At 41.5% G+C, this 15,165-nt stretch overlaps 2 protein-coding genes across 4 annotated transcripts in view; one reads left to right on the forward strand and one right to left on the reverse strand.

The window, feature by feature from the left end:
- LOC123709748 (E3 ubiquitin-protein ligase Ubr3) overlaps positions 1–15,165 on the reverse strand; it is a 39,561-nt gene that overhangs the window by 14,754 nt on the left and 9,642 nt on the right. The window contains exons 5-6 of the mRNA XM_045661279.1: positions 14,901–15,042; positions 13,697–14,500 (exon numbers count right to left, since the gene is read on the reverse strand). Of these exons, the coding sequence (XP_045517235.1) occupies positions 13,697–14,500; positions 14,901–15,042 (946 nt within the window). The remainder of the gene's footprint in view (positions 1–13,696; positions 14,501–14,900; positions 15,043–15,165) is intronic.
- LOC123709749 lies at positions 820–12,489 on the forward strand. Of its 3 annotated transcripts, none has more exons than XM_045661280.1 (10): positions 820–1,394; positions 9,127–9,268; positions 10,134–10,271; positions 10,377–10,594; positions 10,687–10,779; positions 10,882–11,009; positions 11,465–11,704; positions 11,788–11,919; positions 12,002–12,171; positions 12,243–12,489. In XM_045661280.1, exons 1-10 carry the CDS (start codon positions 831–833, stop codon positions 12,413–12,415), a joined length of 1,998 nt encoding a protein of 665 aa, XP_045517236.1. In that variant the 5' UTR covers positions 820–830; the 3' UTR covers positions 12,416–12,489. The 3 variants fall into 3 exon arrangements, with proteins under 3 accessions (XP_045517236.1, XP_045517237.1, XP_045517238.1); XM_045661281.1 differs by lacking the exon at positions 10,882–11,009 and adding an exon at positions 11,130–11,254; XM_045661282.1 differs by lacking the exon at positions 820–1,394 and adding an exon at positions 7,455–7,977.

Genomic DNA, 15,165 nt, shown 5'->3' on the forward strand with positions numbered 1-15,165 from the left:
TATGTCAATAATATGCAAAGCTGTTACTATAGCAAAATTCTACTTTAAAAACTAATATTTCCGAATGGTTTAATGAGTTATTTAATGATTGATTTTGCCATAATTAGGTATAATTACAAGAGATTACTACAAATTACAACTATTGTTGATTTCTAAATTACAAGTTCCACGCGACAATTTTGTTTGTATACACTTGAACCAAAGTAAGTTTTACATGAAGTAAAACAAATACAATTAAGCGGGAACAAAGGGCTGCTTGTGTCCCGTATCATATGTCAATAAAAGATACGAAACGTTTTTTATATTCCATTATTAATGTCTGTTGGTTTGGTGTTGTCCTATACATATAATTTTAAATTTATTAGGGAAAATATATGAATTATTTCACATCTTTATATAGATTTTGATGAAAAGCAAATGGTTAAGATTTACAATTATTATTTTTTTGTAATTAAGATTTGTGTTTAGCGCAACGCCTTTTGGGTCTGCTAGTATACTATGAATGTTATATAATTCTTTACGCTTCATAATTTCATTTAATTGTAAATGTACAATTATTTCTCAAGTTAAACATATACCGGTTACACAACATTGCGCCTCTCCGTTGCATAAGCGTGATATGTTTAACATCCGGCCTTGCTTCTACTACAAACTACTTACAGTACTCATGTGCATTCTAAAATAGTTGTTTATGCATAAATTTGATTGGTTTTGTTTTGATAAATATTTTTTTTAACGCGCGGCCGGCAATGTAAAGTCGAAAGTTGTAAGATGTTCACCCCATGTAAACTGGCGTCGAGCGCGGCGCCAGTGGCAGCCCGGCTGTCATCATGACCGCTCACGTGTGCGCAGTGTTGGCGCTCGTCGCACTCGCGACCACGCACGCTTTCGTAGACGAAGCGGTCGACGTGCTGCTTCTCAGTAAACACATCGGCGAGGAAGTGTTAAACTCGTGGGACATTATTGGCAAACCTTTTAATGCTTCCCAAGGTGTAGAGCTACCGTTCATTCATAAAAGAGAAAGGCAACTTTTTTCACGCTTGTCATACGTAACGCGAGCGATTCAAAACTTGGAGGTGGATGTTGAGAAAAGCCGCGTGGTGGCGATGCTGTTGGAGAAGAATATAGGACGTGGCCCCCGCTTAGAACTAAAACTGAACGAGATGTCAGATCTGCTGAGCCGCGTGGACTCCGCCGATCGACAGATGCGTGAATACGTTCGATTGCAACGCGAGTTAGAGCGGCGCACTTTGGAGGAGTTCGCGAGCTGGTGTGTGGCACACGATCGAGGCGCCTTACCCGGCCTGCTAGAGCGGGTGCATGCATTGGTCGTACCACCACATGCCCACCTACTCGGCCATAGTTTGCTTGACCTCATTGTGAGCGACTTACAGGTCTGTACCGTTTGTGAAATCGTGCCTGGCCTAAACAAATTCGTGTATTATAAACTGGAGGTAACCTCTTTGGAGGCCACCGGACCGTTACAGTTCATTCAAGTTAAACTGATGACGTCATACGTAAGGCCACTCCAACACAAGTTTAAAAAGTATATGAAATGTATCAAGTAGTTTTCCAATAAACATCACATTCCAAAACAGCAATTCATCGCACTCCGCCAATTGTGGTGGATCATTTGCATTTCCGTTCTTGGAAATTATGAACATACCTAAACGTCATGATCATATCAACCCTTTGGTTAGTTGGGTAGGGTTTTCGAAAATATTCATCATTATAATTTAACTAACATTTTAAACGATAAAACTTTGATAATAACATAACAAGACATATTAATAAACTCAATGACTCAATTAATTTAAATGCGTACGATGATTCATCAATTATTAAAAAAATAATAGATTAATATTCCAAAAATACCTTTGACATGGTGCAAGGTGCCTCTTCTTCAAGCTTATCACAAATATTTCTAATAAAAACTGGGTACTTTAAAAGTTAATTCTAAAAGCTATTTTATATTCTTTGTTCTCATTATCATGACTCGTAAAGATTAGAGAAATTTAAATTTGTATAATATGGACCTTTGTTAAACAAATGGGGACCAATGGCTGGTCGCGACGTTCAACCGTTATTATGAGTCACTGGAATAATATACTTCCGATCAAAGTGTGTTTGCTCGACAACAGGACACACAATAGTAAATCGACTTTAAGGACTATAAAATCACGTATAAGTAGTTCATAGGAATTATATATAATATTAGTTTACCAGTTATCACAATCGGTAACCCACTTTATACGTAAAATGTTAAATACATATATGTTTGCTTGTTATAACAACTGCTATTTCCTTAAATATCAAAAGAATCAAAAACAGTATTTATTAACATTCTGCCATAGCTAATTAGAAATGCGAAACCCAGTCACGCCTTTAATCTCCGATTGAAATAGGTTGCAAATTCTGGGTTATGATTCATAATATCATAGTATGTAAAATTCCAGTACGATTTTGATAAACAAAGTAATGCTTAGAATTTAAACAAAATTCAGAGACTAAATCTAGCGCCAACTATTTCTTCAGTATATCAAAATTCCAATCTTTTTTATAGATACGAGAGTCACACGCTAAGTCTCGTTCCTGAATATCCAAAGCCTCATCTTTGAATCTTAACCTAAATTTAATTATATAAGTTGCGCAAATAAGACATTTGAATAAATCGCAAATCAAATAGGTAGTTATAACGTAGAGATAGGGCATGATTCTCAGAAGGTCAACACAGCGTACATTCATTTACTACGAATTTATTTATTCTGTTGATATTTCCGTTAAACAGTGTTATGATCTGCATTCAGTTTGTTTGTATAAGTGATAATTATTATCGTTTTCTTTATAAGCTATATAGAAAACTATAAACAAAACGATGATAATTACAATTATTACATCTCTAATTATTCGGTTTTTTTTTTTATAAAATAGGGGGCAAACGGGCAGGAGGCTCACCTGATGTTAAGTGATACCGCCGCCCATGGACACTCTCAATGCCAGAGGGCTCGCGAGTGCGTTGCCGGCCTTTTAAGAATTTGTACGCTCTTTTCTTGAAGGACCCTAAGTCGAATTGGTTCGGAAATACTTCAGTGGGCAGCTGGTTCCACATAGCGGTGGTGCGCGGCAAAAATTGCCTTGAGAAACGCTCAGTCGTGGAACGTCGGACGTCGAGGTGATACGGGTGGAATTTTGTATTTTGCCTCGACGTCCGATGCTGAAACTCAGCTGCAGGTATTAATCCGAACAACTCCTCTGAACACTCTCCATGGTAAATGCGGTAGAAGATGCAGAGTGACCCCACATCTCTACGCAACGCCAAAGGATCGAGCCGCTCGGAGAGGGATTGGTCATCGACGATTTGAACCGCTCTTCGTTGGATACGGTCAAGTGGAAGGAGCTGGTACTGGGGAGCCCCCGCCCAGAGGTGAGAACAGTATTCCATGTGGGGCCGTATTTGCGCTTTATAGAGTTGCAAGCGGTGGCCCGGAGTGAAGTACCGTCTCGCCTTGCTGAGCACACCAAGCTTTTTGGAGGCTAATTTAGCCTTTCCCTCCAAATGACCGCGAAACTGAACGTCGTTCGATATGTCAACGCCAAGTATTCCGATGCTGGCTGTGGCTTCAAGAAGAGTGTTTTCGAAAAGAGGAGTAGCGACAAAGGGTATTTTTTTCGCGGAAAACGCGCAAACTTGTGTCTTCTTGGGGTTAAATTGGACTAGGTTTAGTCTACCCCAGTCCGAGACTCCACGTAAAAGAGTTTCGACTTCAGACACAAGTTTGTTCCGGTACTCATCGACAACTGCCCGAGAAATACCTGCCCGGCCAGTGTAAAGAGTATCCCCAGTGCTGTCGTCCGCATAGCAATGAATGTTGCTAAGTTGCAACATGTCATTGATATGCAGAAGAAACAGGGTCGGGGACAGAACACAGCCTTGTGGGACCCCAGCATTCACGGGTTTAAGGTCGGAACATGCTCCGTCGACGACGACCTTGATGCTCCGATCGGCTAGAAAGCTGGAGATCCAGTCGCATAATTTCTCAAGAAGCCCGTAGGCTGGTAGCTTCGAGAGCAGTGCTTTGTGCCACACCCGATCGAAAGCTTTCGCTATGTCCAAACTAACCGCTAGTGCCTCCCCCTTGGACTCAATTGCCTCTGCCCATCTATGAGTAAGGTATACTAGAAGGTCACCAGCTGAACGACCACGACGAAAGCCGTACTGATAATCGCTAATCAGCTGGTGGCCCTCTAGATAACTCAAGAGCTGGCCATTAATAATGGATTCCATTATTTTGGAGAACAAGGAGGTTATTGCGATTGGGCGATAGTTGGATGGATCAGTGCGATCGCCTTTTTTAGGGATCGGATGTATCGAAGCGGTCTTCCAGCACTTCGGGACAGTGCCGAGCGAGTACAGGTACCGGAAAAGGCGCGTCAGGACCGGAGCCAACTCAGGAGCACATGTACGCAGCACAATTGGAGGGATACCATCCGGCCCGCTCGACTTATGAATGTCCAAGGAAGATAGTGCTCTGCGAACAGCACGTTGCTGGAATGTGATTTCCGGCATTGAGTTATCACACCGCGAAATCGCCGGTGGTGATCTCCCCCGGTCATCCAAAGTCGAGTTGGACGCAAAGAGACAGCCCAAGAGGTCGGCCTTCTCCTTCGCAGTGTGGGCGAGCGAGTCATCCTCTCTATGCAGCGGTGGTATCGATGGCTGACAAAAATTCCCTTGTACAGCTTTGGCGAGAGACCAGAAGGCTCGGGTCCCAGAAGGGAGTTGGGCCAATCTCTCGCCAAATCTGACGATGTGCTCTGACTTTGCCTTAGCGATTTCCCGTTTGAAGGACCTGGAGGCTGAGTTATATGCTTTTTTATGTTCGCTGGTATTGGCATCACGAGATATCGCCGCCTCCGCCCATGCATTAAAGCATTCTCGCTTTCGACGCGATGCCGCCTTGCAAGAACGCTTAAACCAGGGCTGTGACCTGCCACCGATCGGCACCGCAGAGAATGGAATAAAAAGTTCCATGCCCTGCAGAACCACTTCGGCGACAGAGGCAGCGACGGAATCTAGAGCTTCCGACGAAAAGCACATAGGCCCCCAAGGGTAGGACGCAAAGAAAGACCGCATCCCATCCCAATCTGCTGACCGATAGTGCCAAATACGACGACAACCCGAAAAACGGGGCCGAGGAGGGCGCGTAGTAGGCACAGTACTCCGGACCACATAATGATCCGATGAACCCAATGGCGGGTCAACAGAGACTTGATAGGTCTCCGGATGTGAGGTCAGCAGAAGGTCCAACAAAGAGGGTTTATGACCATCCACATCTGGTATTCGCGTAATCGCAGGGACCATTTGTGACAGGTCGTAAGCTAAAGCAAAGTCGTGAAAGGATCTTCCCGCGTGATCGGTGGTTTCCGAACCGAGCCAATCGGCATGGTGAGCGTTAAAATCGCCAAGTATCACGATTTCAGCGGTAGGAACCCCTTCGAGCAGGGAATCTGTAGCCATTTGGATGTGCTCAATGAGTCGCTCAGTTTCGGTATTTCCGCTATGGGACCTATACAGGCATGCGTAGAATCGCGGATGGTCATCGCAGTCTACGCGCAGCCAGAGGCTAGATAGGTCCCTTCCTTCAAGCGACCCGAGGCGACGAGAACAGATATCCTCTCTGACGTACACGCAAACTCCCGCCCGCGGCACAAATGAATGTTCCAATTTGTACCCCGGGTAGGAGAGGTAGGAAGTATCAGCCGGGAAGGATATCTGAGTCTCAGTAAGGAAGAATAAGGCCGGCTTCGCAGTTTCGAGGTGAAAGTGAACCGCGTTAAGATTAGAGTTGAGCCCCCTAACATTGGTAAAGTCCACTGAGAGCGTGGAAGGGGATGCCTTCGGTAAATTCTTCCGTTTGCCCCGAGATCGAAACTTATAGTTTTTTGAGCAGTTTTTGCCCACCCCAGAATACGAAGGGCAGCCTGTGCATCCACCACCGAATACTGATTGTTCCGATGATGGACGCTCAGAGGGGGATTCTCCACAGCGGAAACGTGTGGTACCCCCCTGGGGTAATCTCTGTTTAAACTGCATCTTCATATTCTGGGGGGGGGGGGAATTGATGGGCTCCGGGAGTCTCACTCACCGCACGAAACGCGAGTACAATAAGATGAACCTATTGCATCACTTCACGCCGGTTTTCTGTGAGACAGTGGTACTGCCCCGGTCGTGCCTGCCCGATTGGCTGAAGCCCGAAAGCAACAGCATGGCACTCCCACTAGGAGAAAAAAAGTGTTAAGTGTAAGGGTTATAAACTATATGAAATTTTCGTGACATTAAAAATAAAAAAGAAACAAGAAAAAAACACGTATTTTAGCATTTTATATGCAAGTAAAGGGCTAACCTACATACAACAGCAACATAACCATCATCCAGGAATTGTAATTTAGATAACAAAAACATTCTGATTCAAAAGACTTATAATCAATATTTATTTTAAATTAATGAAATCCGATATTATTTGCATTTCCAGCCAACTAAATAACACATAAATTTGTATACGGGTTAACATAAATAATCAAAATTATTAACCGTTGTTATCGGTACGAAACATTCGTATTTTTGAATAATTTATCCGTATACTCTAAAACAACTGATAACCAATACGGAATGTCTCCCCAATAAGAATATATAAAATTATTAATTTTACGACGCGGTATGAAAAAGTAAGCGAGGGGTGAATAGCGTTCGGCGTGATGCGGGAGAGGAAACTCTAATTTAAATCAATCAATGATGCACTTTTCGTGACCCGAATCGTCTTAAAGTACAATATACATTCTATAAAAAAATGCTGTTGGTACTGTAAAATATATATTTACGTAAATGTCAACAAATTGATGGACGAGATTTAGTACGTGCCGATCCATTCCACTATAATCGAACAATAGCAACGAATACATCTTTGTACGCTTTTCATCCTGCGGGCGTCAGCCGTCGACGAACAAACAATAATCCACAATATTCGACTCAGGTTCGGTTGTTGCAATAACGCACTTATTTCAATAAAAATAAAGGTGCCAAGTGTCGCAACTCGGAATGTGCGCGCTAACCATATTATTATACACGGGACGTGCTGAGGTAGAGGACTGATGTATCGATATCGATTACTTGCCTCCATTGAGACGGGATCTTAATTTAATTTGGATTTCTTTGTCAATGGCAGAATTCTGTCTATATTATATTTTGTTACATAATATAAATATTTGTTTACAAAGACACACACAACAATGATTAAGCAAGTATTATTTTACCGGTAAAAGTTTCGTTAAATACGTTTGTGTTAATAATGTAATAGTTAAATTAAAAATTTAATCAATGTATGATCAATGGCATCGATAATAAGTATTTGTACATCACTAACGCAGAACCCCACTCGTAACCGGCTGTCCCCACTCGACCGCCCGTCAGTGCGTCTCAAGCCGCGGCCATAACACGTTCGTACAACAATGAAGTGCGCGGCATTGTTCGCGCTGCTGGCTTTCGCCAGTGCAGCAGCTGATCCCACAGCTGTTGATTCCATACGATATAAGTTTTTAATTCTCGAGTCGCAATTATGGAAGAACGTGACGGACCCTGAGTGGACGCAGGGCGGCGTGGCTGGGGATATTGAACTAACAAAGGCCTTCGTGAGCTTCGATGAGGATATCGCATCCGTGCCCCGGACTCCACGCCCGCCACTAGACTCATGGCTGTGGATCAAGACCGTCGAGAGGCTTCAGATCATCGACGGTTTTTACAAGAGTTTCTTGGACTTTGTCCATCGGCAAGTGAAGCCCGGTATGGTAGCAGCACCGAGCCGTGAGTGGCTGGATCTAGCAGAGAGCGTTCTAATGGATCCTAGTGCCTCCGTGGCGCAGGCCGTACGCAAGTTGCATGATTTGCTAGAACATGGTGATATGTTCCGCTCCGTATTGCAGGTACATCAAATCAGCTGAAGTATACAAATGAATACACAAATCGTAGTTCAATCTCCGACAATATTATACCTCAACTATAAAGATTTTCATTTTGTGCCTTTATAATGTGACGATAATTAGCATAATTTAGCGACGAGTTAACAAAAACAAAAGCGTAATTCGCAGAAAGTTTAAAATGTCAGTGACCTAGTGTTGAGCATTGCTGTATAGACTCTGGTATTGGGTAATAAAGATTGTAATTATGTCAATCAGTTGGTAGCCAAATTGTCAAGGCGACTTGATAAACAAAATTGAGGCATGTACTAATAATTAGCTTTGCAGAATATATTATTGAAATATAACAATTTATAGATCAATTTTAGTAAATTCATTGTTATGCATTTTATACGTAAAATGATTTATAAAACATATAACGGCTTCGTGTCGAGATTACTAAACATAAACAAAGAAACCTTTTATACCTACGTGACTTACACATAATGTAATGTGATTACTGATTACATAGTTTACTACACAATATCTTTTATAGTAATTACAATATCCTCCCGATTAATAATTAATTATTTATTTAATTTGAAGTTGTTGCATTATTAGGGATAGTTTGATCAGAACGAGTAAGTATACGTAATTTCCAAGAAATATGAAATAATATTTCATTGTAATCTGTTAAAACTAATACTCAAGAAAAAAAAACGGTTTTATTATAAAAAGGTTCTCATTGCATAGTCGACACTTTTGCTACACTAACATCCGTTGACAAATGGCAAACGAATTAATACAACACTTGATAAGTGTTATGTTACCAAGTAACGAGTACTTGTTTTGATGTCATCCGATATTGGACGATTTAATACGAGGCCATAACATATTTAGTTGAAACAATGAACTATATGATTATCATAAGATTAATATCCCTAATTCATTGGCATAATTGCTTCTTGAAACTAAACTAATTCCCTATTTGTAAATTAACACTGATTTCAAAAGTATTCTTTGTAATTACATAATTGTTAAGGACATAATAATTATGGCAGTTATAAAATAACTTAATTTCTTTTCATTGTTTTGATAAGAGTTTTTATTACGAGTTTAATCGTACGATTCTCGATATAGTTAAACTTGAATTTATAAATCTATATTTCGTTTCAGGAGAGACACCCCGAGGTCTGCGAACTCCAGCTTTCCCCACACCAGTTAATTTACGACATGTATAACACCATAGCGCTTACTGAGATCAAAGGTTACGCTATGATGCAGTTTTCTTGGATGCTATTAAGGATTTACGGCAAAGGTATGTTAAGATCTAGCAGCAAATTACTTGGACAATCCTATCTACTCGTGATTTAACAAATTGTACAAAAGAGGCATTAAGTCATTTATAATACATTTTGTTTATTTAGAACTGTGATCGCATTAGCGTTTATAAATGGCGCGAAGTCGACTGAGCTAGGTATTTAACGTCGGGTCGTTGCGTTGTCAAGGTTGTGCAACTCACACGTGCAATTTAATTCGCGGAAGCCTATTCATCTGATCTCATTTTAAAACATACAACATCGTTATCTACGCATTTCTTTTGTTGTTTAATTAATCTCAATAACTCACACGATATAAGAACTACTACTAAATAGAACTTTTAATAAAATTACACAAAAATTTTACACTTAAACCGCTTCACAATCGTGTTAGTTGTACGGGCTAACTGAAATAAATAATATTTCTATAATACGTTTTGAGAAAACCCCACGTTATCACAGTATGAAAATACAATTAAAAAAAAACTTAATACATGAATTAGGTACACCAAGTACAGTTAAGTAGGCATGATCATATGAAGAAATTAAGTTCAATGACACAGTACTTTTGTGATAATAACACATTTGTTAGTCATATTCAAATATTCTTGGAATGAGTTTTGAGAAGGCACAGCGATTATCTGGTATTTTATTAAGAAAATTCCGTTAATTCAGTCGATCGAACTTAAGATAGATTGCTTATTGTTATTTCAGTTAATCAACGCGAGCAATTTCTTTATGACCAACGTGTAATGGAAGCTAATTATGTTGTATAGATTTGGCCATCAGCTTAGTTTAAAACAGTGAAAGCAAAACTTGGTATTCCAACGAATAATTATCAAAGAGTCGGAAATGTAATTTCAGGAAACTTTACACAAGAAGCGAGCTTAACAAGAGAAAGGTATGCGGAGAGGACAGTCCGCACAGCAACAGCAGCAAAAGCAGCGCTCGCAATGGCACAGCGAGACCTTTACCGTTGCGACCCACCACAACACGTCAAAGGTAATAGACACCTAAATTACATTTAGATATAATAAAAATTTAACGAAACCTCTTCGTAGGTTTTACACGATACTGCTACTGTACAGTAAAATTGTTTTATTCCAGGAGAAACATACGAGGAAGTTACGCGACTATTACAAGGGTACATAGAAAACGAGGTGGACATGAACCCGGATATGACGTGCAAAGAAAACTGTGCCTACTACACAGTCTCTAAAAACTACGGCTGTTTCAAGGACATGTATTGTGCTAGTCAACCCACCTGCAAGGGACGTATAATAAACTGCCAATATGTTGACTCCGATATGTGGGTCTGCCCGGCGGTATGTTTGACTTATGCGCCTTACGATACATTACATACTATAAGATTTTTACTAAACTTAAAAGGCATACAAATACGACAATTTCGTTTCAGGCTGCAACAAGCACAAGACGTTATGAATGGATAGAATATGAAAACGAACGCAAACTGGGCCGAATGGGATATTGTAAGAGAGGAACCACAAAGGTACGAAATGTATAATATAATGAACTTTAAGCTTTATCATAATTGGAAACCCACAAGGTCAATCGCGTCATTACGCGTAAGAGCTAACTGGAGTGTTCTCAGGTGGACTCGTGGTGGCGCTGGCTTTTTTGGCACTGTTCCTACTGCATGTGCCTTTGCGACGAGCCGGGCCCTAAGTCAGACCGCTACTTCAGTCTGTGGGATGCCACCTCTGACGTCAAAAATAATAAGTTAGTCCCATTTATATTGGGACACTCGCACACACCCAACAACTACCGTAGTCAGTTGGGGGCATGTTATGTCATAGGTAGAATCGAAGAGATACAAATAATACTTGTTTTATTTCAAAGGTTGACTCATGGTGGAGGATACCATTCCACTGCTCCTACTGTTTCTGCCTTTGCGAAGACGAGATGTCAATTGCTGAACGCACGTTCAGTATGCGTGAAGCGACATCTAACATCGATTTAAACAAGTCAGTTGCTACAATTCGGATGGGTCGTAGGGGGTTTTAACACTTTACTCGTTACTTCATAATATTGGGTCGCTTTAACACGCTTTTTTCTTGTAGAATTCTAATATTACTTCGTTCTGGGAAATCTTTGTAGATAACAGCATTGGTGCGCGGGTGTCCTATTACGTTATTTGCGAGAAAAGCAGTTATTATAGCGAGTTCAATTTACAGAGTGGTAACGGGACTACGGCTGGTGAAGCACGGGCGGGTCTTTCACCTGCAGGTTAGTGAGGGCCGACTGGGAGAGCGTGCCGCGGTGACTCCCGGTGGCTGGGTTCCGTTCAATAAGTTTGACATCGACGATCCTGAGGTTAGGGAGAATATCGACTACCACACACTCAGCTACGAAAGCCGCGCAATCGATCTGGACGAACTGGATTCACCGTTCGGGCACATTATGACTGGCGTCAGGTAAACTTTTACTGCTACAGACCAGCAAAGCAGCCATAAAAATTCTACCAATCGAACTTTTCGTTACGTCTTTGATTTTTCAGATTCCGTATGATTGGAGCTCACTTGCACTTTGAGATTCGCTCGACGCCATTTAATTACACAACGGGCCGACTGGCACCCGAACGGAGTCAGTGGATCAGCAACGATAACACCGACGGAACTGAACGTCCGAGGCAAGTATCCAGGATTATAGGACAAATCCTTATTGTTTTGCAACATTTGTTAATTGAAAAACAATGATTCAACTATTTCCAGATCCCAATTGCGCCTGATTAATCCAGATATCCCAATATACAGCAACAGCCCGTTGCCCGTGGACTCTAAACATGACCAATACATTGAATTCACGAACAGTGATTTCGACGCAGACGCAGCACAGAGTACGGTTCCATTCATAGACATACAGCCAGTGGAGCCCTTGAAAGGTATTTTCTTCACAATTATTTAATTACTGATTTCATAAATGGTCGAGTAATTATTATGACTTTTGATGCAGGTGCGTCGTTAATAAGCGGCGCTGGACTGATCCACCGTGGCACCCGCGGCTCGGGCGGGTTCATCGCACCCAAACTGTTCACGTACGACTACTCTCGGCACGTCAAGGCTGAGCTGCCACCAGACTCAGAAGACGGGGAGTCACCCGACTTCATGCCGGTCGCGGCTTACTAGTCTAATCGTAGCATATAATATACTCAATGTAAATTAAGTTCAATTTAATAAACGTTTGTAAGTTATTAGACTTATTTTTGTTATTTTATTTCATCAGAATTAATGTAAACAATTGATTGTTAGCTGTTGTTACCCAAGTTCTATTTTTTTTTTGTAAATGTATATAAAATATTTGTGTGATATTATTTAAGGCCTTATCCCGGCACGCATTGCTGTGTCAGTGTCTCGGTACGCAATGGAGAGCTGGAGCGCTGAGGCGCGCCTGCCCGTAATAACAATTAGTTATGTAATTTTTTTTTTTGAAATGGATAAAATATGAATGGATATATATGGCTTGCGATAAAATATGTCGTGTATATTTCAAAATCATTTTCTTTATACATTTTCGTCATAAAATGCAAAGTCAAAAATTGGCTATGTTTGGATTATTTTCAAACGAGTTATTTAAATCGTGTATCGATCAAAATGGATACATAAACTACTCAACTCCACCATATATTTTTCCATTCGCCATACTTCAAGAAACGATGACAAAAAATGGAAAGAAACAATGTACTTATTTGGAGTTGTGCGACCGTATCGGCCCTTAAGTAGTATTTATAATCTGTGAGAGATTATATTAAGCTATTATTAATTGTCTTTGTTTACTGGACTGTTTATTGACAAAAGTAAATTATATTTCTATTTATCCACCAGGCGCGTCGCGTAATGATTATTAATATTGCGATTAAACCGTATTTCATCGACAGCAACGATTTTTTTTTAAATCTATGGATTCAAGGACGTTATTTCATCGACAGCAACGTTTTTTTTTAAATCTATGGATTCAAGGACGTCAAACAATTTTCAATCTAGTTTCAAGGGTTTTCAAACCACTTTTTCTATATTAAGTTTGATAGATTTGACAGCGCTCATGACGAGACTGTGACTTGAGATACGAATTAGAATATGTTACCTATTAAGAAAAACACTTTTTGAACTGATTAAAGCCATGTATTATTATTAAACACTTATAATAATTATTTACATAATTTTAAATTTAGAATTATTTTAAAGTCACCGTGGCTATGCACGCTGAAAAGCACGCGAAACGTGGAATTTTTTTTTTGAATTATGTAAATAATTATAAGTTTTTAATAATAATGCATAGCTTTAATAGGTTCAAAAAGTGTTTTTCTCAATGTGTAAAAGCTATTTTAACAAAAGACAATATGTTACCTATGCTTGGCGGTGCGCGTTGGCTATAAAAAGGTAAGAATCATACAGTTTAAGAGCACTGACCTGTACTCTAAGTGGGTGGTGCGCTAGCAGGGCGAGCTGGTCGGCCGGCGGCAGCAGATCGGCGGCGCGCACTCGCATCTCGCGTACGGCGGCGCAGAGGAAAGCGGCGAGGTAGCGATGCAGCGGGAAGTGGAATGATGCGTGCAGGGCGTGAGCTCTGGGCGCGGGAGGCCGCGACGCCGAGACACCCACGGCCGTCAGCCAGGCGCCCAAGTGCGTCAGGGCCGCCCGGACTATGCGCGCGGCCAGCGGTGCGTGCTCGGGCGCATGCAGGTGCGACACCACGCTCCACATGGGATAGGCGGCCGCCTCCAGCTCGCACGAGAAGGCCGCGTAGTAGGAGGACGGTTCGAACTCAATGTGGCCCATGGTTTCGCGCACGTTCACGTTCATGCCCTGCAGCGTGGCGAGGAAGTCGAACCACATGTCGACCAGCGCGTCGTCCTGCAGGAATAGCAGAGCCACGGAGCGGTGCGACAGCACGTTGTTGAAGTCCGACACGAGCGGCCAGTAGCAGTGCTCCTTCATGAGCCGCTCGGTGCAGTCGATGACCCGGTGGCGGTTGGAGGCCGGCTCGTGCAACGAGTTGCGCACTAGGATCCGACCCATCATCAGACGCAGCGATAGCACCATCACGTGCAGCAGATGCAGCTGGTGCACACAGTGGAGCGCTAGCGCCTCGTTGGAGAACAACTGCACGGACATATGGACCACGCGGTTGGATAGCGTATCGGGATCCGCAGCACCCTCCAGCACTAGTGGAATGCGGGCGTAATGCAGCACGAACGTACGCGTCAAGTTTTCCTGCGAATACACACGCTTAGTTATATTACTCATTCATCATTATGATTAAGTCATTACTGCCGAATAATACTAATCCCCTTTTTTCACATTAATATTTATTCCTTACAAGTCCTACAACTATTTACGGCGACAAAGCATAAAAATAAAAAATCATTAGCGCTACAACCTTTTTTATGTCAGGGCCTCAGATGTCTGAATAGGTTTCATGATCATTCTCATTTGTTTCTCTTCTCTGTTTTCCTTCACCGTACGAGAATGTTAAATGCGCACATAGAAAGAAAGTCGATTGGTGCACAGCCGGGGATCGAACCTACGACCTCAGTGTTGAGAGTCGCACGCTGAAGCCGCTAGGCCAACACTGCTCGGTGACAGATCATAACTATAACAATATTGCATGTACCTTATAATCCTGGTCGGGCAGCATGTTAAGCAGCAGACAGACCACGTTCTGTGGGAACTCGTACTTAAACGTCCAAAATATAAACTCTTCTAGTAACGTTTTGTGCTGAAGACGCGGCGCTAGCGCCGGTAAATGTCGAAATCTGTAATTATATTTCTTTAAATTATTTCACTCGTGGATTTACAATTAATTACAAATTTATTAAAAATTAAACTAGATATTTCAAATGTACATCACATAAAATTTACTACAAGCTATTGGATTG

This window comes from Pieris brassicae, chromosome 5 (assembly GCF_905147105.1).
Source record: "Pieris brassicae chromosome 5, ilPieBrab1.1, whole genome shotgun sequence".
Lineage (NCBI taxonomy): Eukaryota > Metazoa > Arthropoda > Insecta > Lepidoptera > Pieridae > Pieris > Pieris brassicae.